The 26,923-nt window shown below is 36.9% G+C and overlaps 1 protein-coding gene across 1 annotated transcript in view; it reads left to right on the top strand.

The window, feature by feature from the left end:
• The window catches only part of SLC9C1 (solute carrier family 9 member C1), a 101,463-nt gene that overhangs the window by 41,382 nt on the left and 33,158 nt on the right, over positions 1–26,923 (top strand). Inside the window, exons 12-16 of the mRNA XM_007458164.1 lie at positions 9,527–9,608; positions 12,051–12,217; positions 14,036–14,161; positions 17,912–18,006; positions 21,287–21,406. Of these exons, the coding sequence (XP_007458226.1) occupies positions 9,527–9,608; positions 12,051–12,217; positions 14,036–14,161; positions 17,912–18,006; positions 21,287–21,406 (590 nt within the window). The remainder of the gene's footprint in view (positions 1–9,526; positions 9,609–12,050; positions 12,218–14,035; positions 14,162–17,911; positions 18,007–21,286; positions 21,407–26,923) is intronic.

Below are 26,923 nucleotides of genomic sequence, written 5' to 3' on the forward strand. Positions count from 1 at the left end.
GACCACTCATATATTACTAGTAGGAATATCAAATAGTACAGTCACTCTGGAAAAGAATTTGGCAGTTACTTAAAAAAAAAAATTACATATGCAAAGGAAGGGACCCAAAAGGCCTGGGGTAGCATGGGCGCTTCTGGCCCGGACACATAGAGCTCCCAATGCTAAGCCTGTCAAGGTCAAGGCTACAGCAACTCGACAAGACTTTCCACTATCCTCAAGTCAAGCAGTTATTGCTGGGAGCTTGGAGGTATCAAAAATTCGTGCCAGAAGACAAACTGTGCCTGTCCCTTAAACATTTGCCTTAAGGGCAGCTTCAGGGCACTATCTGTTTTTGAACCAGCCCATCTGGCAGCAGCTTGGTGAAGCTGCCTCCTCCACTCAGTCTCCTCCAACAGGAACCATTTTCTTCTTTGAACTCCATCAGGGACATCCACAGCAGGGGCTGGGGGCCCAGTCCAGCGAGAACCCAGGAACTAAGAGATTTCTCTTGATTATGTCACAGAGTGCCAAGGGGAAGACTAGAGCTGTGTGGCTGACAGGGTCTTGGTGCTCCAGCTGGGTGTCAGCCCTGAGCCTCTGAGGTGGGAGAGCCAAGTTCAGGACATTGGTCCACCAGAGAACCCTCAACTCCTCGTAATATCAATCGGCGAGACCTCTCCCAGAGATGTCCGTCTCAATGCTAAGACTCAGCTCAACTCAACGACCAGCCAGCTCCAGTGCTGGACACCCCATGCCAAACAGCTTACAAGACAGGAACACAACCCAACCCATTAGCAGAGAGGCTGCCTAAAATCATAATAAGTCCACAGACACCCCAAAACACACCGCCGGACACAGTCCTGCACACCAGGAAGACAACATCCAGCCTCATCCACCAGAACTCAGGCACCAGTCCCCTCCACCAGGAAGCCTACACAACCCACTGAACCAACCTTACCCACTGGGGGCAGACACCAAAAACAACGGGAACTACTAACCTGCAGCCTGCAAAAAGGAGACACCAAACACAGTAAGTTAAGCAAAATGAGAAGGCAGAAATACACAGCAGATGAAGGAGCAAGGTAAAAGCCCACCAGACCAAACAAATGAAGAGGAAATAGGCAGTCTACCTGAAAAAGAATTCAAAGTAATGGTAGTAAATATGATCCAAAATATTGTAAATAGAATGGAGAAAATACAAGAAACGTTTAAAGAGGACCTAGAAGAATTAAAGAGCAAATGAACAATGATGAACAACACAATAAATGAAATTAAAAATTCTCTAGAAGGAAACAATAACAGAATAACTGAGGCAGAAGAACAGATAAGTGACCTGGAAGATAAAATAGTGGAAATAATTACTCCACAGCAGAAGAAAGAAAAAAGAATGAAAAGAATTGAGGACAGTCTAAGAGACTTCTGGGACAACATTAAATGCACCAACATTCAAATTATAAGGGTCCCAGAAGAAGAGAAAAATAATGGGACTGAGAAAATATTTGAAAAGATTATAGTTGAAAACTTCCCTAATATGGGAAAGGAAATAGTCAACCAACTCCAGGAAACACAGAGTCCCATACAGTATAAAACCAAGGAGAAACATGCCAAGACACATACTAATCAAACTATCAAAAATTAAATACAAAGAAAAACTATTAAAAGCAGCAAGAGAAAAGCAATGATTAACATACAAGGGAATCCCCATAAGGTTTACAGCTGATCTTTCAGCAGAAATTCTGCAAGCCTGTAGGGACTGGCAGGACATATTTAAAGTGATGAAAGGGAAAAATTTACAACCAAGATTACTCTACCCAGCAAGGAGCTCATTCAGATTTGACATAGAAATTAAAACCTTTACAGATAAGCAAAAGCTAAGAGAATTCAGCACCACCAAACCAGCTTCACAACAAATAATAAAGGACCTTCTCTAGGCAGGAAACACAGAGAAGGGAAAATCCTGCAATAACAAACCCAAAGCAAATAAGAAAATTGTAATAGCAACATACACATCAATAATTACCTTAAATGTAAATGGATAAATGCTACAACCAAAAGACATAGACTGGCTGAATGGATACAAAAACAAGACCCATATATATACTGTTTACAAAAGACCCATTTCAGACGTAGGGACACATACAGTCTGAAAGTGAGGGGATGGAAAAAGATATTCCATGCAAGTGGAAATCAGAAGAAAGTTGGAGTAGCAATTCTTGTTTCAGACAAAATAGACTTTAAAATAAAGACTATTACAAGAGACAAAGAAGGACACTACATAATGATCAAGGGTTCAATCCAAGAAGAAGATATAACAACTGTAATTATTTATGCGCCCAATATAGGAGCACCTCAGTATGTAAGGCAACTGCTAAAAGCCATAAAAGGGGAAATTGACAGTAACACAATCATAGTAGGGGATTTAAGACCCCACTTTCACCAATGGATAGATCATCCAAAATGAAAATAAATAAGGAAATGCAAGCTTTAAATGATACAATAAACAAGATGGACTTAATTGATATTTACAGGACATACCATCCAAAAACAACAGAATACACTTTCTTCTCAAGTGCTCATGGAATATTCTCCAGGATAGATCATATCTTGGGTAACAAATCAAGCCTTGGTAAATTTAAGAAAATTGAAATCATATCAAGTATCTTTCCCGACCACAGCATTATGAGACTAGATATCAATTACAGGAAAAAAATCTGTAAAAACTACAAACACATGGAGGCTAAACAATATGCTACTACATAACCAAGAGATCACTGAAGAAATCAAAGAGGAAATCAAAAAATACCTAGAAACAAATGACTATGAAAACACGACGACCCAAAACCTATGGGATGCAACAAGAGCAGTTCTAAGAGGGAAGTTTACAGCAATACAATCCTACCTCACGAAACAAGAAACATCTCAAATAAACAACCTAACATTACACCTAAGGCAGTTAGAGAAAGAAGAACAAAAACCCCAAAGATAGCAGAAGGAGAGAAATCATAAAGATCAGATAAGAAATAAATGAAAAAGAAATGAAGGAAACAAGAGCAAAGATCAATAAAACTAAAAGCTAGTTCTTTGAGAAGATAAACAAAAGTGATAAACCATTAGCCAGACTCATCAAGAAAAAAAGGGAGAAGACTCAAATCAATAGAATTAGAAATGAGGAAGGAGAAGTAACAACTGGCACTGCAGAAATACAAAGGATCATGAGAGATTACTACAACAAACTATATGCCAGTAAAATGGACAACCTGGAAGAAATGGACAAATTCTTATAAAAGCACAACCTTCTGAGACTGAAGCAGGAAGAGATAGAAAATATAAACAGACCAATCATAAACACTGAAATTAAGACTGTGATTAAAAATCTTCCAACAAATCCCAGGACCAGATGGCTTCACAGGTGAATTCTATCAAACATTTAGAGAAGAGTTACGACTGACCTTTCTCAAACTCTTCCAAAATATAGCAGAGAGAGGAACACTCCCAAACTCATTCTACGAGGCCACCATCACCCTGATACCAAAACCAGACAAAGATGCCACAAAGAAAGAAAACTACAGGTTGATATCACTGATGAATATAGATGCAAAAATCCTCAACAAAATACTAGCAAACAGAATCCAACAGCACATTAAAAGGATAAAACACCATGATCAAGTCGGGTTTATCCCAGGAAGGCAAGGATACTTCAATATATGAAAATCAATCAATGTGATATACCATAATAACAAATTGAAGAATTAAAACCATATGATCATCTCAATAGATGCAGAAAAAGCTTCTGACAAAATTCCACACCAATTTATGGTAATAACCCTCCAGAAAGTAGGTATAGAAGGAACTTACCTCAACATAATAAAGGCCATATATGACAAACCTACAGCCAACATCACTCTCAATGGTGAAAAGTTGAAACCATTTCCAGTAAGGTCAGGAAAAAGACAAGGTTGCCCACTCTCACCACTATTATTCAACATAGTTTTGGAAGTTTTTGCCACAGCAATCAGAGATGAAAAAGAAATAAAAGGAATCTAAATCGGAAAAGAGGAAGTAAAGCTGTCACTGTTTACAGATGACATGATACTATACATAGAGAATCCCAAATATGGTACCAGAAGACTACTAGAGCTAATCAATGAATTTGGTAAAGTAGCAGGATACAAAATGCACAGAAATCTGTTGCATTCCTATACACTACAGATGAAAAATCTGAAAGAGAAATTAAGGAAACACTTCCATTTACCATTGCAACAAAAAGAACAAAATACCTAGGAATAAACCTACCTAAGGAGACAAAAGACCTGTATGCAGGAGACAATAAGACACTGTTGAAAGTAAATAAAGATGATACAAACAAATGGTGAGATATTCCATGTTGCTGGATTGGAAGAATCAACATTGTGAAAATGATTATACTACCCAAAGCAATCTACAGATTCAATGCAATCTTTATCAAACTCTCAATGACATTTTTCACAGAACTAGAACAAAAAATTTCACAACTTGTATGGAAACACAAAAGAACCCGAATAGCCAAAGCAATCTTGAGAAAGAAAAATGGAGCTGGAGGAATCAGGCTCCCTGACTTCAGACTATACTACAAAGCTACAGTAATCAAGACAGGATAGTACTGGCACAAAGACAGAAATATAGATCAATGGAACAGGATAGAAAGCCCAGAGATAAACCCACACACATATGGTCACCTTATCTTTGATAAAGGAGGCAAGAATATACAATGGAGAAAAGACAGTCTCTTCAATAAGTGGTGCTGGGAAAACTGGACAGCTACATGTAAAAGAATGAAATTATAACACTCCCTAACACCATACACAAAAATAAACTCAAAATGGATTAAAGACCTCTTATAAGGCCAGACACTATAAAACTCTTAGAGGAAAACATAGGAAGAACACTCTATGACATAAATCACAGCAAGATCGTTTTGACCCACCTCCTAGAGAAATGGAAATAAAAACAAAAATAAACAAATGGGACCTATTGAAACATAAAAGCTTTTGCACAGCAAAGGAAACCATAAATGAGACGAAAAGACAGCCCTCAGATTGGGAGAAAATATTTGCAAATGAAGCAACTGACAAAGGATTAATCTCCAAAATATACAAGCAGCTCATGCAGCTCAATATCAAAAAAAAAGAACAACCCAATCCAAAAATGGGCAGAAGACTTAAATAGACATTTCTCCAAAGAATATATATAGATTGCCAACAAACACATGAAAGGATGCACGACATCATTAATCATTAGAGAAATGCAAATCAAAACTATAATGAGATATCATCTCACACCAGTCAGAATGGCCATCATCAAAAAATCTACAAACAGTAAATGCTGGAGAGGCTGTGGAGAAAAGGGAACCCTCTTGCACTGTTGGTAGGAATGTAAATTGGTACAGTCACTATGGAGAACAGTATGGAGGTTCCTGTAAAAACTAAAAATAGAACTACCATATGACACAGCAATCCCACTACTGGGCATATACCCTGAGAAAACCATAATTCAAAAAGAGTCATGTACCACAATGTTCTTTGCAGCTCTATTTACAATAGCCAGGACATGGAAGCAACCTATGTGTCCATTGACAGATGAATGGATAAAGAAGATGTGGTACATATATACAATGGAATATTACTCAGCCATAAAAAGAAACTAAACTGAGTTATTTTTAGTGAGGTGGATAGACCTAGAGTCTGTCATACAGAGTGAAGTAAGTCAGAAAGAGAAAAACAAATACTGTATTCTAATGTATATATGTTGAATAAAAAAAAATGGTTCTTAAGAACCTAGGTGCAGGACAGGAATAAAGACGCAGACATAGAGAATGGACTTGAGGACACAGGGAGGTGGAAGCATAAGCTGGGATGAAGTGAGAGAGTGGCATGGACATATAGACACTACCAAATGTAAAATAGCTAGTGGAAAGCAGCTGCATAGCACAGAGAGATCAGCTTGGTGCTTTGTGACCACCTGGACACGTGGGATAAGATGCAAGAGGGAGCGGATATGTGGATATATGTATACATATAGCTGATTCACTTTGTTATACAGCAGAAGCTAACACAACACAGTGAAGCAATTTTACTCTAATGAAGATGTTAAAAAAATAAATAAAATGTTAAACCTTAAAAAAGAGCAAGAGAGGGAGACAGAGACAGACAGAAAAAGATAGGGAACAAATTACTGATATCCATAATGAAAAAGAGAACATGCCTACAAATTATACAGTTATTAAAGTAGTAATAAATAGAAATTATGCATAACTTTTTGTCAGAATAATTCAATACCTTAGATGAAAATGGATAAACTCCTCAAAAACACAACTTACCCAAACTGACACAAAAGAAAATAGAAAATCTGAATAGCCCTATATCTGTTAAAGAAATTGGGTATATAAATTAAAACTGTCTCACAAACTAGAAGCCCAGATGGCTTGACTAGAAAATTCTGCCAAACATTTAAGGAATAAATGATAACAATTCTGCATAAACTCTCTCATAAAATAGAAAATGATGAAACACTTTCTTATTTTATGTGGCCAGCCCACTCTGATACTAAACCCCAACAAAGATAATTACAAACAAACAAAACCATTAAGTAAACATTATGCAAAAATTCTTAGAAAATATGTAGCCAATTACTTTTAAATATATAAAAAGTATGACATTATGATCAAATAGACTCTCCAAAAAATATGTCCAGAAATATTAGTTTAACATTCATAAAACTATTTGTGGAATCTAAAAAAACTGAGCTCATAGAAACAGAGAACATATTGGTGATGGCCAGAGGTGGTGAGAGGAGACCGAGGAAATGGATGAAGGCAGCCTAAAAGTACAGACTCCCAGTTATAAGGTAAATAAGTTGCCAAAGAAAGTAAAACCTCCATTTTTACCTCACACCATATGTAAAAGTGCTTAGAGATGCATCATAGACATAAATATAAAATCAAAAGCCCTAAAACTTCTGAAGAAAACATAAGAGAATACCTTTGCAACCTTGGAATAGACAAAGGGTTTTTAGATCAAACAAACAATAGTAATTGGAGTTCTCAACATTAAAAATGTTTGCTTACCAAAAGATAGCTTTACATAAATGGATAATGTAAGTCACAAACTGAGAAGAAATATCCATAACACATATATCTGATAATGCACATTTTTCTGTATTTTTCTAGTGAAATATAGCTAATTCACAATGTTGTGTTAGTTTCAGGTATACAGAAAAGTGATACTCTTTTCCAGATTCTTTTCCATTATAGGTTATTACAAGATATTGAATATAGTTCCACGTGCTATACAGCAGGTCCTGTTATTTACCTATTTTATATATAGTAGTGTGCATATGTTAATCCCAAACTCCTAATTTATCTCCCCCCACCACTGCTAAACCCTTTGGTAACCAGGGGTTTGCTTTCTATGTCAGTGAGTCTATTTCTGTTTTGTAAATAAGTTTATTTGTATCATTTTTTAGATTCCATATGTAAGTGTATCCTATGATATTTGTCTTTCTCTGTCTGATTTACTTCACTTGGTATGATAATCTCTAGGCCCATCCAAGTTGCTGCAAATAGCATTATTTCACTCTTTCTCACGGTTGAGTAATATTCCATTGTATATATATCTTCTTTATCCATTCATCTGCAGATGAACATTTAGATTGCTTCCATGTATTGTAAATAGTGCTGCAGTGAAGATTGCTGCACATGTATCTTTTCGCATTAGAGTTTTCTCCAGATATATGCCCAGGAGTAGGATCATATGGTAACTCTATTTTCAGTTTTTTAAGGAACCTCCATACTGTTCTCCATAGTGACTGTATCAATTTACATTCCCACCAACAGTGTAGGTGGGCTCCTTTTTCTCCACACCCTCTCCAGTATTTGTTATTTGTAGACTTTTTAATGATGGCCCTTCTGACCAGTGTGAGGTGATACCTCATAGTAGTTTTGATTTGCATTTCTCTAATAATTAGCAATATTGAACTTCTTTTCATGTGCCTGTTGGCCATCTGTATGACAATGCACTTTTATCCAGAATATATTTTTCAAAATTTCTACAATTTTATAATAAAAGAAAAACAACCCAATTTAAAAAGTAGGCAAGGGGGTTCCCTGGTGGCGCAGTGGTTTAGAGTCCGCCTGCTGATGCAGGAGACACGGGTTCGTGCCTCGGTCTGGGAGGATCCCACATGCAGCGGAGCGGCTGGGCCCGTGAGCCATGGCCACTGAGCCTGAGTGTCTGGAGCCTGTGCTCTGCAACGGGAGAGGCCACAACAGTGAGAGGCCCATGTACTGCAAAAAAAATAAAAATAAAAAATAAAAAATAGGCAAAAGAGTTGAACAAATGTTTCAAAAAGAAAGATATTTACCACTAAGCACATTAAAATGCTTAACATCATTACTCTAGGGGAATGCAAATTAAAACTACAATGAGAAACAATATTCAATTTAAATGAAGGTTTTAGAACTGGCAAATCTCACCTATAGAAATAGAAATAGGAAGAGTAGTTGCCTCGTGTCAGGTGGGGATTGATTGGAACAGCACTGGAGAAATTTGGAGGGATATGAGAATATTCTACATCTTGATAGGACTGAGGGTAATATGGGTGTATGCACTGTCAAAACTTATCAAATGATACATAAGTACATTTCAATGTGTGTAGATTATACCTTGGTTTTTCTAATTACCAGTGTTTGGGCTGCACCCTTGAAGAATTAAATCAGAATATTCAGTGGCACCATCTTGGGCACCAATATTTTAAAGTTTCTCTGGTGATCCTAGTGTGCAACCTTGAAAACCTCTGGTGTGGTTTCATGCTCTGTCTCTAACCTCCATCTGTAGCCAAAGAATAGAGGACTGGCTAAGAGTTGAAAATAAGTTCTGGAAGTTAGAATTCCATAAAACGATGGAAGTATGTAGTATCAAATTGAAAAGTGTCACATCATCTGTCCATGGAGATTAACTTGGGATATAAGTGGAGAAAAAAAACAGGTGGCACCAAAGGCATCAATTGCTCCTCCCTGCTGGCAATGAGACGCCAGAGAGGCAAAGTATGAGGTGGAGCAAACATACCAAGGCCTCTGAGTTGTCCTCTTTTCCTAAGTGGAGAGCATTATTTCATACAGATGTGCTGATAATGTTGAGCAGAGAACTGTGTGGCTGTGTACCTGGAGGTGTGTATGGTGGATGAGAATTGGTGAAGCACAGGTATATTTCCAGGGCTCAAGAAGTGCAGTAATGGAATTTAAGAACAAGTATTTTCTCCTAATGTCTTCATATGTACATAAATATTTGTCAAACCATGTGTCCTGATTTTTGGTTTGGTTCTAGAAATGTGAATGAAGCACATGCAAGAAGATAGAGAATCCCCAGAGTACTTTCATCATGCCTGACATCCAAATTCCCCTCTGCCACGAGTATCTATTGATATAGTACATCCTAGCTTAATTTACATTGGTAAATATAGAGTATATTATATGACATTGTGATGAAAACTTACTTTTTTTTTTCTATTCCAGATATTATTTCATGGAGTGTCAGTATCGTTAGTTAGCCTGATTGTCAATAGATTTATTTTGCCAATGGCAGTTACTAAACTCGGTAAGCCCTGCAAATTCATATTCTGAGTGAAGAGAAAAATATTCCAAACATGCTAAAGAATTCTTAATAATGAAGAAAGAAGCCATATAAATACAAATCAATGGTGTCTAATTGAAGAGGAAATTGGATCTCTATGTAAAGTCATATGAATTGTTTAGGCCAATAAGCTTGTTAGGCCAATAAGCAATGTACCGCAGTGTTCATTGCAGCACTATTTACAATAGCCAGGACATGGAAACATGGAAACAACCTAAATGTCCAATGATAAATGAATAAATAAAGAAGATGTGGTACATATATACAATAAAATATTGCTCAGCCATAAAAAAGGAATGAAATTGGGTCATTTGTAGAGATGTGGATGGATGTAGAGTCTGTCATACAGAGCCAGAAAGAGAAAGAGCCAGAAAGAGAAAAACAAATATCGTATATTATTAACACATATATGTGAAATCTAGAAAAATGGTACAGATGAACCTAGTTGTAGGGCAGGAATAGAGATGTAGACATAGAGAACGGACATGTGGACACCGAGGGGGAAGGGGAGGGTACAACGAATTGGGAGATTAGGTTTGACATAAATACACTACCATGTGTAAAATAGATAGCTAGTGGGAAACTGCTGTATAGCACAGGGAGCTCAGTTCCGTGCTCTGTGATGACCTAGATGGGTGGGATGGGGGGCAGGGTGGGAGGGAGGTCCAAGAGGGCGGGGATATAGGTATATATATAGCTGACTCACTTCATTGTACAGCAGAAACTAGCATAACATTGTAAAGCAACTTTACTCCAATTAAAAAAAAAAGATTACTTATTTACATTAGTCCAGTTTAAGTAAAATTATACAATAAGTTTATTCAGTTATTTGACAGAATTTTTGTTAAGAGCCTCTTGTATGCCAATCACTATTCTAACTGATAGTGATGCATTATGAAGACAAAAAAGATTTCTGAGTTGATGGAGCTTATGTTGGAGAGAGGAGAAACAGGCAGTAAACAAGTCAAATAACGTAATATCAGAGAGTCATTTTTGTATAAAAATAAACAAACCACATATAAATAAAATAGAAAACACAACAGGTAATAGATTCCTGAGGAAATTAGAAAATGAGTGTGTTCAAGGAAAGAAGGTAAGGTGCTGGGACCTTCGAGAACAATGCCAATAGTGAAGGAAGTCCAGATGGGAGAGGTAGGGAAAGAGGTAGATAATGGAGGAACTTGGATTTAATTTTAAGATTTTATTCTAAGGGATAAATGGATTTCTTGGTTGGTCTTAAGCAAGTAAGTGTAATTTTATGAATAAGGTCCTTAAAAAGACAACTCTCGTTCTGTGGATAGCTGATTGGGAGCTATGAAGAGAGTAGAAGCAGAAATACCAGTTTTAGGAAGCAACTGCATTATACAATATGACTGTTTCAATCCCCTACTTTTTAACAATTGATAAATTGAAATCTATAGAGTTAAGAGTTCTCGTCTAAGGTCACATGGCTTGATAATGGCAGTTAAAGAACTAAAAACAAATTGTTCTAATGTTTTTAATCCATTGTATTCTTAACTGCTTTATCACACTTTCTTGTTACATGCAGAGTTTTCATTCATATGGCATTTTGTAACCAATCTTAAATTTCATCTTTATGGATAATATTGCACCTTCATCCTCATATTTGCAACAAAATCTTTTCTTCCATTTACTTTTTTTTCTGTTTTATTTTCTGAGGCTTAACATAGTAAAATGGGAAAAACAGATTAAAGAGGTAAAATTTTTCAGTTTATCAGATGTTCTACTTAGTAGCTAAATAAACCTAAAATTCTTATTGTGGAGCATCTGTTTACTTGCACTGAGAGCAGTGAACATTTGCTCATGGAGCATTATTGCTTTCCAAAGAAACTTCTATGGCTCAGAAAAAGGGAATTTGTGTCTGGTAGTAAGATTCCTTCAAACATTATTGAGGTCTGGAGATACACACACACACACACACACACACACACAGAGTTAATCCTTGATCAACATGAATTTGAACTACGCCAATCCACTTATAAGTGGATGTGAATTTTTTTAATTAAAAAAAATTTTTAATATGTACTTCAGTATAACACGAACCTGCTTATTGAATCTGAGGGTGCAGAACCATGGATATGAATGGCCAACTGTAAAGTTATATGCGTGGAGGGTTGGCACCTCTGACTCCCATGTTGTTCAAGGGTCAAATGTATACATCTGGAGATAAATAAATATATATCATAAATACTTATATATATGACCTTATGTATAGGTGGGAAATATATGTATATATCTACACATACACTGTGTACATATATGTATATGTATATCTATACCTCCTGCATATATCTCCTACACATCTATATGTATATACGTATATTCTATATATATCATCAAAATGATGATGTCTACTATTCATAAAATGTGTTCTTTGTATCAAAGGTCTTCATGATGTCACATCAACAAAGTATAAATCACTGTATTATACATTTCAACACTTTCAAGAACTAACCACATCTGCAGCCTCTGCACTCAAATTTGACAAAGATCTTGCTAACGCAGATTGGAACATGGTTGAGAAAGCAATTATACTGCAAAACCCATATGCAGTAAGCAAGTAATATCTTTTGTTTATTCCTTCAAAGTGGATATGATTACCCTTAAATAAGTATAAATGTTATGAATATTAATTCACAATTCTTAGGGATTTTTGTGACCACTGTGGGGCAAAGTAGAACTGACAAACCCTTTGAGTATAGCAAGTATGCATTGTAAATTCAAAAGAAGGACTAGTGTATTGGAGCTGCCTTTAAAAGACAGCGTAGGGCTTCCCTGGTGGCGCAGTGGTTGAGAGTCCACCTGCTGATGAAGGGGACTATGGGTTCGTGCCCCAGTCCGGGAAGATCCCACATGCCGTGGAGCGGCTGGGCCCGTGAGCCATGGCCGCTGAGCCTGCGCGTCCGGAGCCTGTGCTCCGCAACAGGAGAGGCCATAACAGTGAGAGGCCCGCGTACCGCAAATATATATATATATATATATTACGTTGTAATGTAAAATAGAATTCAAAGCCAGTGTCATACGATTAGATGTGGTGAAATGTCACCTCCTGCTTCTGAGATATGCTTCAGAATCTCCATGGTCAGACTTCTAATTCATATATGAGTTCATAATTCATCAGCAGTCATGAATGCCACAAGGAGAAATAATAAAAGTTGTCCTGGTATCTGCTCAATGCTTCTTCTGGGTCGCCATCTCCTATATTAAGTCCAATTTTCCTTGCAATGTTTTTCTGCATCACACAATATGAGGGGCCAACTTCTATGACTGTAGACATAAGATAATTGGTTGCTATGAAATAGGATTTCTAAAACTCCATTTTAAATCCTCTAACAGGTGCTTGAAGCTCCAGATGGGGGCCCAGAATCAAGCCTTGTGTCTGCAGGAATATTGCCAGGATTTCTGGATAAGAAAATTACCAAGTCAAATCTAAGGATTTTTTAATAGTAGCTCCCAATATCTGATTGTGGCCTTATTTAAAAATACGGATTGATTTCCCAGTCTCTACCCAGGAGATTCTGATGCAGATGGTCTGAGGAGGGTCCCAGGAATATATATTTTTAATCCATTTACCCAGCTAATTCTAATGCAAAGTCAGGGTTGAGGTCACCACTCTGGTATTTGATCTGTTTCAGAAGGCAGATAATTAAACAACTACATTCTCCTCTTTATGATGCTGACATGAGGGATATTCTAGTGTTATAGATAGAACATTGGCTTTAGACTCAGAAAATCTGGGTTCATATCCTAGCTTTATCATTTAATAAATGCTTTGTGATCTTTATATAAACCTTTTATTTTATCTAAGCTTCAACTTTTTTCATCTATAAAATGGAGTTATCCATATACCCATTTCCTAACAGCCATGTTCACTTTTTATTCTACCTTAAGTGATTAGTTTAAAGCAGTGGTTGTCACACTTTAGCTGTAGCAGAATCATGGAATGGGTTTGTAAAAACACAGATTGCTGTCCCATCTCCCCACAGTCTCTGATTCAGCAGGTCTATGGTGGGGTTTGAGAATGTGCATTTCTAACAATACCCAGGTGATGCTGCTGGTATTGGGGAACCACACTTTCAGAACCAGTGGTTTAAAGTGTGATCAGCAATGTAGTAGCTTTTATAAACTTTTACCAACGCCATGCAAAGGTAAAAATATGATATAACTCCTTCCCCCCAAAACTGGCAATTATTTTACCTTCTAGATGACTGTGCAAACGATGAGAAAACTTATCTGAACATTTTTCTGTATCTAGCAAAATTTCTATACTTTTTTAAACCAAAATGGTATGTGAATTGCTTGAGGTTTATGCTAAACAATATGTTAATGTTCATGTATTATTTTTTGGTTTTGATTTGTGTTTTAATTAGTTGGGCCAAGAAGAAACAACAGAACATCAAAAAGTGAAATGTCTACACTGTAACAAGGAAATAGATGAGACCCTTAACATTGAAGCAATGGAGCTGGCCAAGAGGCGTCTCCTGTCAGCACAAATAGTTAGTATTTTATTATACGCTTTTAAAATTATTGTCCTATCATTTCTATCATTTGCAAATATTTTTTTCCCATTCAGTAGGTTGCCTTTTCGTTTTGCCAATGGTCTCCTTTGCTAAGTTTAATTAGGTCCCATTTGTTCATTTTTGCTTTGTTTCCTTTGCCTTAGGAGACAGATCCCAAAAAATATTGCTACGATTTATGTCAAAGAGTGTTCTGCCTATGTTTTCTTCTAGGAGTTTTGTGGTTTCCAGTCTTACATTTAGGTCTTTAATTTTGAATTTATTTTGGTTTGTGATGTGAGAAAATGTTGTAATCTCATTCTCCTACGTGTAGCTGCCCAGCTTTCCCAGCACCTCTTATTAAAGAGACTGTCTTTTTCCATTGTAAATTCTTGCCTCCTTTGTCATAGATTAATTGACCATAGGTGCATGGTTTTATTTCTGGGATCTCTATCCTGTTCCATTGATCTACATGTCTATTTTTGTGCCAGTACTATACTAAAAGAATTTAAATTAAAAAAATTAAATTATTGGCTAAAATTCTACTGAAAAGTTTCTCCCTTGCTTAAGACATCTTGGTTATGCTCACCTGCACAGCTTAATACATTGTTTACAAAGGCAAAGGGAAGTTTGGCATTGTCTTAGGAATCTGCTTGACTGCAAAGAGAAAAAAGAAAAGGACAAAAAGAAAAAGAAATCCACTCAAATTAGCTTAAGTAGAAGGTGTTTTATTTTGAGGAACTTGGAATTTCACAGATCCCAATGGCAGGAATTACAGCTGAGCTCTACCACCAGATGCGTTATGCAGTCAGTTCCATGACACTGCCTATCTCTGGACCAAACCAGTTTTTCCCGAAAGAATACCACCAAGTCCACTAGTAACTGCAGGTATAGGTTAGTATGTTTTCATATCAAACCTTGGGTAAAAATTAAAGAAATTCTGTAGCACAGCAGCATAGAGGACTCTGTGAGGAAATGCTAATAGCCCAGTTACCATTTTCTATCCAGGTCAGAATCTTGACCAGTTGCTATGACTCACCCTCTCAAAATGTTCATGTTGGGCCTTCCTCACTGCCTGTGGAACTGTCATGCATTTCTCAGCTGTTCCATACATATAGGATTCTGCTTGCTCAGTCTAACTTGGGAAATGGAAGATCTTTAGGGTATGATTATTCCCTCCTCAGCAGTAGTCCTGGCAGACAAGCTGAGTCTCAAAGACAGCTTTCCAAGGACCTAAATAATTTCTTTAAGCAATTGAGGCAGTGCCATGAAGGGTGAACCTATGCCCATATCATGCTTTGTTCCACCAGCAGATTTTATGAGACCATGTCTTTGAGTCACTTCTAGATTTTAATTTATTTCGGGAAAATATAGTATTCAGTAACCCTTAAAATCAATGCAGGAGACTCCATTTTGAGTCTTGCTTTTATTATTAATATGTTATGTGACTCAGAACATATTCTTTTTTTTATTTTTTTTTTTTGTTTTCTTTCTTTTTTTTTTTTTCTTCTTCTTTTTTTTTCCTTTTTTTTTTCCTTTTTTTTTTTTTTTTCCAGAACATATTCTTTTAAGTTGTTATTCTCCCCATCTGTAAAAGGGGAAATTATGCTACCTGAATGACCTCTTAGGTTCCTTCCACTCATGATAGCCTGTGTTTTCTGCAATATATACTTCCTGTACCTTTTTGATTTATTGCCTTAAATGTTTTTTTTCTACTATTACATCTTCATTGATTTTGTGCTGTGTGTTAGGTCTTAATCCAGAAATCCTATTTTTCAAAGTATATTGAATCTCTCACATATTCTTTTGTTATTCTCCCCATCTGTAAAAGGGGAAATTATGCTACCTGAATGACCTCTTAGGTTCCTTCCACTCATGATAGCCTGTGTTTTCTGCAATATATACTTCCTGTACCTTTTTGATTTATTGCCTTAAATGTTTTTTTTCTACTATTACATCTTCATTGATTTTGTGCTGTGTGTTAGGTCTTAATCCAGAAATCCTATTTTTCAAAGTATATTGAATCTCTCTGTTCTATTCCCCAGATCTTCATCTCACCTCGTATATTTTTAGTCTTTCTTTGTTCTAGACATATTTTCATGTGTATCTTAGCTTGTTGATTTGATTTCTGCAATCTCAATGCTAATGTTCACTGTTCCCAACAGTATTAATTGGTTATTGCAGTTTTCAATGCTCTCAGAGTTTTTATTTAAATCTCAGCCAGCTCTTGTTAACGGGAGCAATATCTCCTCCACTACTGTATGTTAGAAGAGGGGGACTTCCCTGGTGGTCCAGTGGTTAAGACTCCACGCTCCCAATGCAGGGGTCCCAGGTTTGATCCCTGGTCAGGGAACTAGGTCCCGCATGCATGCCGCAACTAAAGATCCCACATGCCACAAGGAAGAACCCACACGCGGCAACGATGATTCTGCGTGTGGCAACTAAGACCCAGAGAAGACAAATAAATTAATTAACTAATTAAAAAAAGAAAGAAGAGGAAGCACAGCATGGTAAGACAGTGGCACAGGAGAGCAGCACAACATAATGGGGGAAAAGAGAGGCAGGCTTTAAATTCAGAAAGGACTGAGTTTCCAATGTGATCTTGAGAAAACTGCTCAACTACCTGAGGAGCCTCATCTTTCTCATCTATGCAGATTCGTATACCTTCCTCATAAAGCTGTTGTAAGAATTAAATAATTTTCTGTAAAACATAATTATGTTAATTCAATAGTATATTAGAGAGCTCAGAGATGGCAGTTATTGTTAGGAATCAACCATTCTCTAAATTCTTCTTACATTTTGGTGTGAAGGATCACTTAAGAGTTAACATTTTTCTAGTATCTAACTGCTTTGTCATTTATGTCGCTAAGCTTTCATGAGCTCCATATGACTTTCAGCTTTCTTATTTTCCCCACAAACTACAGTGTTTATCTTTGAGGATACTGAAAATATTTTAATTTTACATTATTTTGCAAGTATTTTAATGAAGTTTAAGGAGAAAATGATACTCTATAGAATTCCTTTCATTACTGACAAATAACCTTTTGACCTTTCATCCTTAAATTTAGTTCTGTCCCTTTCTAGGATCCCCCAAGAGCAAAACCATGTTTCAATGTCTGTAAATAATTGTGCAGACAGTGTCTTCTATGGAACCAGGAATCTTTAGTCATATCACACATCCCAATTTAGGAAGTTGATTCTCAACAATGTTCAGCACACAGAAGCCGAGTGGGCTCTCAGTATATGGACTGAATGAATGAATGTCTGTGTTCTGCACCACAGGAGCAGTTCATTTCATGCTGGGAATAGATTGGAGACAAGAGAGTTCTGTTGGCAAAGTATTTGGGGAAGTGGAATTAAATAAAGATATAAATCAGAATCCCTTACTGTAGAATTTCTCAGAGTTTTTAATATTCTAATATGCATTATAAACTTTTAAGATGGGGATAGTTTGCAACAGTTCCCACACTTATTTGGCCACAGAACTCCACTTATTTTTGAAAACCTAATTAACATCTAGAGGAGCCTAGTTTCCTGCATAACCATTTTCATTCCACCCAAAACTCAGATTTACCTTCTGCACTGACCTCATGGTCTGGACTCCATAGAAAAAAAAAATTTTTTATATAAAGATACTTGATTATTTGGGGATTTTGACTTCTTTCTCACAGATTATTTTTCCATAAAGAAAATAATATATTGTCCCTGTTACCCGTATTATAGAGTGATTTGATTCAACATTTCTTTTAGGCAAGCTACCAGAGACAATACAGGAATGAGACCCTGTCTCAGAGTGCAGTCCAGGTGCTGGTAGGTGCAGCAGGAAGCTTTGGTGAGAAAGGAGAGTAAGTATATTTTCAGGAGAAAGCTTCCATCCTAAGCCACTGCATTTAGGAAACTGTGCAAATGAGTTTCTCGCTTTTGTCCCGTAACTTGAGATCATCCAGTATGATGTGTGCAAGCCACTGCCTGCTCTCCACCCCACAACCAGGCCAAATCACCTGCTTCCAGTTTCCCAAACTTGCTCCACTCATTCACACCTCTGCGCATTTGAACCAGCTGCTGCTTCTGACTGAGATGCTCTTCCCTTTCTCCTTTTGCCCACCCCTGCAAAGCTAAGCTGTGGTAAACTACTCCTCCTTCTAGGCTACTCAGATACCTCACTGAGGTCAAAGACTTCCTTAGTTCTTCCAGGCACATCTTCCCAATGCACAACCTCTCCTGATATACTAGTAATGATTTCTTTAGATGCAAGCCTCCAGAGTCAGCAATGAGTTCCTCAAAGTCAGCATGTTAGGGAGTACCCTCAGATCATCCCCTGTGGAGTGGAAGGATGAAGGATGTATGAATAGGCAGAGGGACGAGTTAAACTGCAGTGCAGTTGTGACAGTAACCACCCAAAACCCAGACATACCTTCTTGTTCTAGATCTCACTTCTGGTACCACGGACACCAAAATTTCCTGCTCAAGTGGTCCTAAGCTTATTTCTAGGATTGCTTGGGCCTCTTCCCTTATGTCATGATCTTACAAGCAAACTGGGCCCTTGGTGAGCACCCCTCAAAACATAAGACATGTGCCAGCCTGGTGTCCACTCACATGCACCGGCTTGAGATACAGTGAGAGATAAAGCTGTGTGTGGGAAGAGAAACAACCAGACACTAGAGCATGCTCTCACTGCAGTGTGAGTACAGATTTTCAAAGAGTCTAAGAGTTTTAATTTCAAGCCTAGCCATGTAAATCATTATGACATTATCTTTCCATATATGGTGCAAGTCCTCCACCTGCCCTCTTGCTTTAGGGCCCTCAAATGCTTAGGGGACCTGAGCGATGTTAGTGAAGTAGAGGGAGAAGCCTGGGCTGATGTGATCAATTTAAAACAATATGATTCATACTTTAAAGACAGGTGCACTATGTACAGTGGAAGTTTTTAAATGAATGAGCAAATGGCATGCTGAAAAGTAGTATCACTGCATTGTCCAGGAGAGGTTAACATATGTAGAATACATATAAAACAGTACCTATATAGAGCAATTCAGCCCACCACCTTGATTTTTCCTCTTAAAACCCACAAAGGCAGAAGCAACATATGCCTCTGAGGACCCAGAGTAAAGGGGGTTAGGGTGTGAAAGGACTCGTAGTGGGCAACAAAGGCAAATTTTGAAACATTTATTACATTTTCATTCATACATGCAAGAGATAAATATTGAATACTAATGTGTGCAAAACTATATGCCAGCACTGGGGAATATCAAGATCAGTGAAATGGTGTTCAGATCAGAGAACTTTCTCTTAATTACACTTGTGCTCAGTGCTTGCTGCTTTGCTGTGTTGCTTTGGAGTTGATTTCACCATCTGCTGATCATTCCTATCCATAGCCCCACCTGTTGGGGTACCCTGCGGCAAGAAAACAAGTCTAAAGATAAAAACAGTAGGGAGTTAAATAGAGGTACCAGGACCTGTGCTAAGTGCCTGCGTAATTGCCTAAGAAGCAATACTTTGAATAGAGCTTATATTTATTGTCTTGTGTCAGACACAGTTTTAAACATATTACATGTATTATCCATTCAATGTCATAAAAATCCTATAAGTGCTATTATTATCTTTATTTTGCAGGTGGGGAAAGTGGGGCACAGAGAGATTAAATAATTTACCCAGGGTTATTTAACTAATGAATTACAGAGCACGGATTCAAAGCTATCCGACCTCACTATCCAGTTAGAGAGATCATACTCTTTTCCTAAATCAGGTCTAAACAGTGAACATGTTGATATAAAATAGGAACTCAGGAGCCTGAAAAACACAATAATTTGGCCTGTAAAATATCACACACATTGATATCACAGAATTTTAGGATTCATAGGAACTTGTGAAATGATCAAGTCTTAGCTTAGACATTAATTTCTTCAGGAAGGTTTCCTGGTTCCCCAAGACTATATTCAACACCCTCCTTTGTGGGTCCGGAGTGTCCTCTTATTGTCTCTGCAGAACGCTTACTACACTTAACTGCAACTGTTGTTTGCATGTTTTACTCCACTAGTCTTCTGGATTCTTGAGGGCAGAGACCAGTATTTATGGTTTACCCCATGCATTTATCAAGCATAAAAGGTGCTCAATCAAATATTTTAAAAATCAGAAATGAATCAAGTCATATATACATTCATGATTTTCCATGTAATTACCACATTATTATATTGAATCACAGAGAATGGAATAACTTCCTTCTTTTTAATTATATCAGTATCCCTGTAACAGAGAAATTGCCCAAATTTTAAGGTGAGAACATTATAATCCATAGGAAGAACAAGGTCCACCTTTGTACTTAAGTCACCAATGCCCTTCCATTAAGGTAGGGCCTCAGATCCAGGGATGGAGCCCCATCCTCCTTCTGATGAAGGCAATGTAAGTATCTGCAGCAGCAGGTAAGTTCCTCATAAAACCAAGGGAATTTGCTGAGCAAGACCAAATCATAGCACATAGATCTGAACTGCCTCAACAAAAAACCCAGAAGAAACCTACAGGCAACTTGGGGCAAATGTCTTTTGGTGGTTTTTGAGCACCAACTTCTCCAAGTAACCATTTTTACTCTTTCACTTCTCCACTTGTATTTTCCCCATAAACTCCCTGATTACTTGCCCAGAAAGTGCAAGAAAAGAGATGGGCGAATGTGTGAGTTGGGCTGGATGCCTCACATATGCTTTCTCATTTAAGTTTCCCAGGCTGACATAAGTATTTCTACTTCCATTCTGAGAGCAAACAGGTTAATGAGGTAATTTGTTCACTGCCACCCAGATACTAGAGGATCAAACACAAAAACCCACATATATTTGAATCCCAGATATTTGAATCATGGTATGCTTTCTCTCCCTGAAACTTGACTTCTCTATTTTGAACCATTTATCTCCATTTTTTTTTACTCTCTGTTTAATGATGAGTCCCACAATCTAACTTCATAATTATATATCCACCTTCATCTACATCTTCATGACTTGGACCTACGCCCATGAAAGTGTCTCATTTCTTGTCTTCACTGGATAAAACAGTTTTCCTGCCTCCTAACAATACTGCATTAAACTTATCTCAAAAATTTTAAAGCATGTTTAAAGGTTCTTCTTCTTTTTTTTTTAGATATATGAGTGCTGAGACAATAAAGAATTATTCTGAAAGCAAAAAAATTCTTGTCTTTATTAGAAAAGTATTGCTCAATTGGGTGTATAATACGAAAAAGGAAAAAGGGATCCCATCAAGGTAAGTGCTTTTAAACCTTACTAGAAATGTTATTATAACCATTTGAAATTTCCTTTTATTTATTTTTAAAAATTTATATCCTGAATACTTTGTAAAATATTTTGAGGTGGTTTACAACTAAATTACTTATATACATACAAAAAGTTACTTAAAGAAAAAAAGATATAGTATAATAACTTTTATTATAGAGGTAAATTTCAAACAAGATTAAACGTTAACCATTTTTAAGTGTACCATTCAGGGTTATTTAGCATATTCACGTTGGGCAACCATCTCCTCTGTCAAATTCCACAGCATTTTCATTGCCCCAAATGTAAATCCAGTACCCATTAAGCAGTCACTCCCCATTCTCTCTTCCCCCCAGCTCCTGGATAGCACTAGTCTGCTTTCTGTCTCTATGAATTTACCTATTCCAAATGTATTATATAGATAGAATCATATAACATATAGCCTTCGGTTTATGGATTCTTTTTTTTTTAACATCTTTTATTGGAGTATAATTGCTTTACAGTGGTGCATTAGTTTCTGCTTTATAAAGAAGTGAATCAGCTATACATATACATATATCCCCATATCTCTTCCCTCTTGCGTCTCCCTCCCTCCCACCCTCCCTATCCCACCCTGGAAGCAACCTAAGTGTCCATCGACAGATGAATGGATAAAGAAGATGTGGCACATATATACAATGGAATATTACTCAGCCATAAAAGGAAACGAAATTGAGTTATTTGTAGTGAGGTAGATGGACCTAGAGTCTGTCATACAGGGTGAAGTAAGTCGGTTTCTGTATTCTTTCACTCAGCATAATGTTTCTTCCACATTGTAGCATGTATCTGTAGCATAAGGTTCATCTACTTTGTAGCATGTATGAACACTTTATTTCTTCTAATGGCTGAATAATAGTCCATTGTACAGACGTGCTGTATTTTCTTTATCCATTCAACGGTTGATGAGTACTTGAGTTGTTCTCACCTTTTGGTTATTGTAAACAGTGCTGCTATGAACATTTATGTACATGTATTTCTTTGAATTCCTGCTTTCCATCTTTCGGGTATGCACCTAGGAGGAAAACTGCTGGATTATATGAAAATAAAATGTATTTAATTTAATTAATTTATTTAATTTCTTGAGGAAACACCAAATTGTTTTCCACATCTGCTAGATAATTATGAAATCAGGAAATGTGAGTCCATCCACTTTATTTTCTTTTTCAAGATTGGTATAGCTATTCAGGGTTCCTTGCAATTCCATATGAATTTTAGGATTAGCTTGTCTATTTATGCACATAAAAAATGTCATTGAGATTATCATAGGGATTACATTTAGTTTGTAAATTGCTTTGAGTAGTATTACCATCTTAAAATATTAAACTTTCTGATTCATGAACATGGGATGTCTTTTCACTTATTTAGATCTTTAATTCCTGTTAGGAATGTCTTACAGTTTTCAGTGTACATGTCTTTGGTAAAATTTAATCCTAAATACTTTTATGCTATTTCAAATAAAATTGTGCTCCTGATTTCATTTTTGTAGTGTTTATTTCTATTGTATAGAAATACAAGTTATTTCTGTATGTTGATCTTGTATCTTGAAGCTTTGCTGAATTCATTTATTAGCTCTAGTTGTTTTTTGTGAATTCTCTAGGATTTTCTGTATTTAAGAGCATATCACCTAGGGATAGAGATAATTTTACTTCTTCCTTTCCAACTGGGATGTCTTTTATTTCTTTTCTTAGGTTCAAGAGCGGTCTCCCTCTTCTCAATAGGAGTATCAGTAAATACCAAATGGATATTTTTGTACTATGGTTCTTTTAAGGCCTTCAATAGTGACTTAGGCTACAACTTTCTGAGTACTTATTTCTGTTGATGTAACAAAGAAATGGAGATTTGAAAAACTAGGATTTATAGTCAATCTACCTTTTAGGCTGTCTCTTATGTATCATTCATCTCAGAGTAGGTAGTACAGATTCTGGAGTCAGATGGCTTAGTTTAGAATCCTAGTCTTTATCATTCATTAGCTGAATAAGTTTTACAGGTCTCAGTTTTCTCATTTGAAAAACGGATAAAGTAATATCTATGTCATATTCTGGAGACTGATATATGTAAAGCATTTGGCAAAATAACTGGCATATAGTAGGTACTAGTATATGCTAGTTGGGTTCACCTTTGCCTACATTATGGGATTGTTGTAAAGATTACATAAATAGTGTGTGTAGAAGCACTTAGTCCAGAGACTAGCACTAAGTAAGCACTTAAATGTTAGCATTTATTATTAAGTGCTAAATAAAAATTGAGTTCTCTAACCAGTGGATGAAGTCACTATCAAAGATGAACAAACACACAAGGAAACAAATAATCGTGAGATTGAATCAGCAGAAATAACAGCAGCAGATTTATATCCCTAAAACTTCAGTTATTAAAATTATCCAATATGGACTATAAGTATTAATGAAATGTTGAAATTAGTAAGTGATGGAATCACAAACATGAACAAGGCCAATTACCCAAAGAAGATTTATATAATCAAAATGAAAAAATATATAATTTATATATAAATTATATAACATGGAAAATATACATAATAGTTTCTACCACCTTTTCATTGTTTCCAAGGTAATTACCCAGGTCAGGTCTCAACACAGCTGGAGGGGGAAATATAGTGCCTGCTTCAGGAGACTACAACTTGTCAGCTGACAGAATTACAGGACCTGACATCAGCAAATACTAGTAGAACATATAAGGGGATGGATCTTGAGGATATGGGACCAGAGGGCTGCAACATAAGGCCAGATTGGGTAGAAATTTATTGGCACAGAGGTCTATCCATGATAATTCAGGATTCAACATTCTATCTAGGACACTTGGAGCTGGTGCTATTATATTCCTGAGATGGTTCTTTGAACCTTGACCAGGCCAATAACCTACAATAAATGAAGTGCAGATGATAAAATTGGAATATTTAACTAGATTTATTATATTAGAATGAAGAACCAACCTCATGATCTTGTTCCCTGCGAAAGAATGGAGGATATTTCCCTTCACCAAGGAAACAATGAGAAACTCAATGATAGATGTCCTCTGCAGGACATGGTTAACCATCATTAAGTCTGCTGTGGAACTGGCCTCTCTAGTATCAAAAGGAAATGGGAATGGCAGAAGACAGATGGCAACACTTAAATGTCAGAGGCAAGGTGGGCATACTTTATTTTGTGGACAGCAAACCTGGAGTAGCAGTCAGAGTGTTTGACCTAAGGATGGGTAACAAATATTGTATATTAAAAGACAATATAGACAAACAGTTAACTATGGTATTACTTGACTTTTCTAAAGATAGAAAGGGAGAACTGTTGAGCAAAGGGATGAAGTCAATTACTGCAAGATAGCTAAGTCAATTCTCAGAACCAGAGTCCTTGAGAAAGAACCGAAGCACCACAAATATGTAGGATAAATATTTCCTCAATCTTCTCTCAAATGGACATTTAATCATTTTACCAGAGTTCCTGTGCATTGGGAAAAGAAAATACTCAGACTCTGTTAGGACTTTGGGTTATGGCATTTTAAATGATACTGATACCAAAGGCTTGAAATACTATTGTATTCCTCAAGTTAAACTGGGAGCTTTTAGGCCAGATAATTTATGGAGCTTCTGACCCACTCTGTCTCACAGAAGTCCATCAGGTCCACTGTGTGGTTATTTCCCTAACTCCCTAAGTGTATAATTGGGATGAATATACTTAGTGTCTAGCTGAACACAAATATTGCCTTGTTGACCTATATCGTAAGAATCATGGCAGAAATGGCCAGGTGACCAAGTGGAACCCTTGGCCAAAATAGTAATAAGAAGCAATATAACATTCCAGGAGGAGTTTAAAAACTAATGCCAACATTAAAGATTTAAAGGAATTGTAAGTAATTCCCATCATATCCCCTTTAATTTATCTATCTGACATAAAAAAGTCAGATTATAGTCAATTTAAGCAAAAGGTAACCTCAAGTGTAATGCTGTGCCAGATGTGATTTTATTGCTGGAAGAAATTTTAAAAAGCAGTCTGTTCTCTCAACCAAGATGGTAGCATTGAGAATCCTGAACTCAATTCCTTCCATGGACACACCAAATCTACAGCTAAACATGGATGAGTTCTCCTTGAAAGAAATCCAGAAACTATCTGAGCAACTCCTACACATCAGGCTAATGAGAAAATACCTACTTTGAAACAGGTAGGAAAGTCTGAGACACACTTTCACCATAAAACTCACCCCCTGGCACAGACATACAATCGGAAGGGAACACACAGCTCCCAGTCTCTCCCAAGAAGCAAAGGGTTTGAGCCCAATATCTAGCACCCCAACTTTTAAGACTTCACCCTAGGGGATGGGCCCCCAAAATACCTAGTTCTGAAATCTAATGAGGCTTATAACCACAAAATGCAAAAGACTAGAGCAGACAAAGAAACTTCTTAATGGGTTCATGAGGATGTCGTCTCCTTGGAAGGAGCTTGTGTAAAATTTGGCACCCTGGCTTTTGTGGCTGCCACACAAAGGACACACCTCTTGATCGCCTGGCTCTAGCGGCCAAGGGAGCTTGTATTTTAGGACCCACAGGACTGTAGCAAACAAAGAAACACTTCTTAATGGGCTACAGCTCCAGGGCTCAGTGCAGATGGAGCAGATAGAAATACCCATCTCCCAGTCTTTCCCTGAAAGAAGTCTATTTGCCTACCTCAAAAGCTGCTGCCTGAAGAGTCCAGTTTCCAATCAGCTTGCATCTAGGTGATGAATGATACTTTCCACAATGGGACACAAACAGGTCTTGGCACATCCTCAACTACTGGGAGCCACTAAGAGCAAATACGGCAGCTTGGACAATCACAAAGGTTTGAGAGACAACCAAGAGTTCAGGCTAGGCTGAATGATAAGGTTTATCTACACAAGACCAGTCCATCAAGACTGAAAGAGGTGGCTGTTTTATCTAATGTGTAGAAACCAACACAGAAAATGAAGGAAAATGAAGAAACAGAGGAATATGTTCCAAACAAAAGAACAGAATAAAACTCCAGAAACACCTTAATGAAATTTAGATAAGTGATTTATCTCTTAAAGAGATCTGTTAGAGTGATTTATCTGTTAGAGAGATAAAAGATGCTCACTAGGGTCAGAAGAAGAATGTATAAACAAAGGGAAAAATTTAACAAAGAGATAAACAATATAAAAATGTCCCAAACAGAAATCACAGAGCTGAAGAATAACTGAACTGAAACATTCAATAGAGGGGTTTAACAGCAGACTAAATCAAGCAGAAAAAAGAATAAGCAAACTCAAAGACAAGGCAGCAGAATTCATCCAATCTGAGGAGGAAGAAAAAGAATGAAAAAGAGTGAAGATAGCTTAAATGACTCATGGGACACCATTAGGTGGAACAGTATTTACATTATAGGGGTCCCAGAAGAAGAGAGAAAGAAAGGGGCAGCAAAGATATCCCAAAAAATAATGGCTGGGAAAATTTTTTTTATAAGGGAAA

This window comes from Lipotes vexillifer, unplaced genomic scaffold (genome assembly GCF_000442215.2).
Source record: "Lipotes vexillifer unplaced genomic scaffold, Lipotes_vexillifer_v1.1 scaffold1303, whole genome shotgun sequence".
NCBI lineage: Eukaryota > Metazoa > Chordata > Mammalia > Artiodactyla > Lipotidae > Lipotes > Lipotes vexillifer.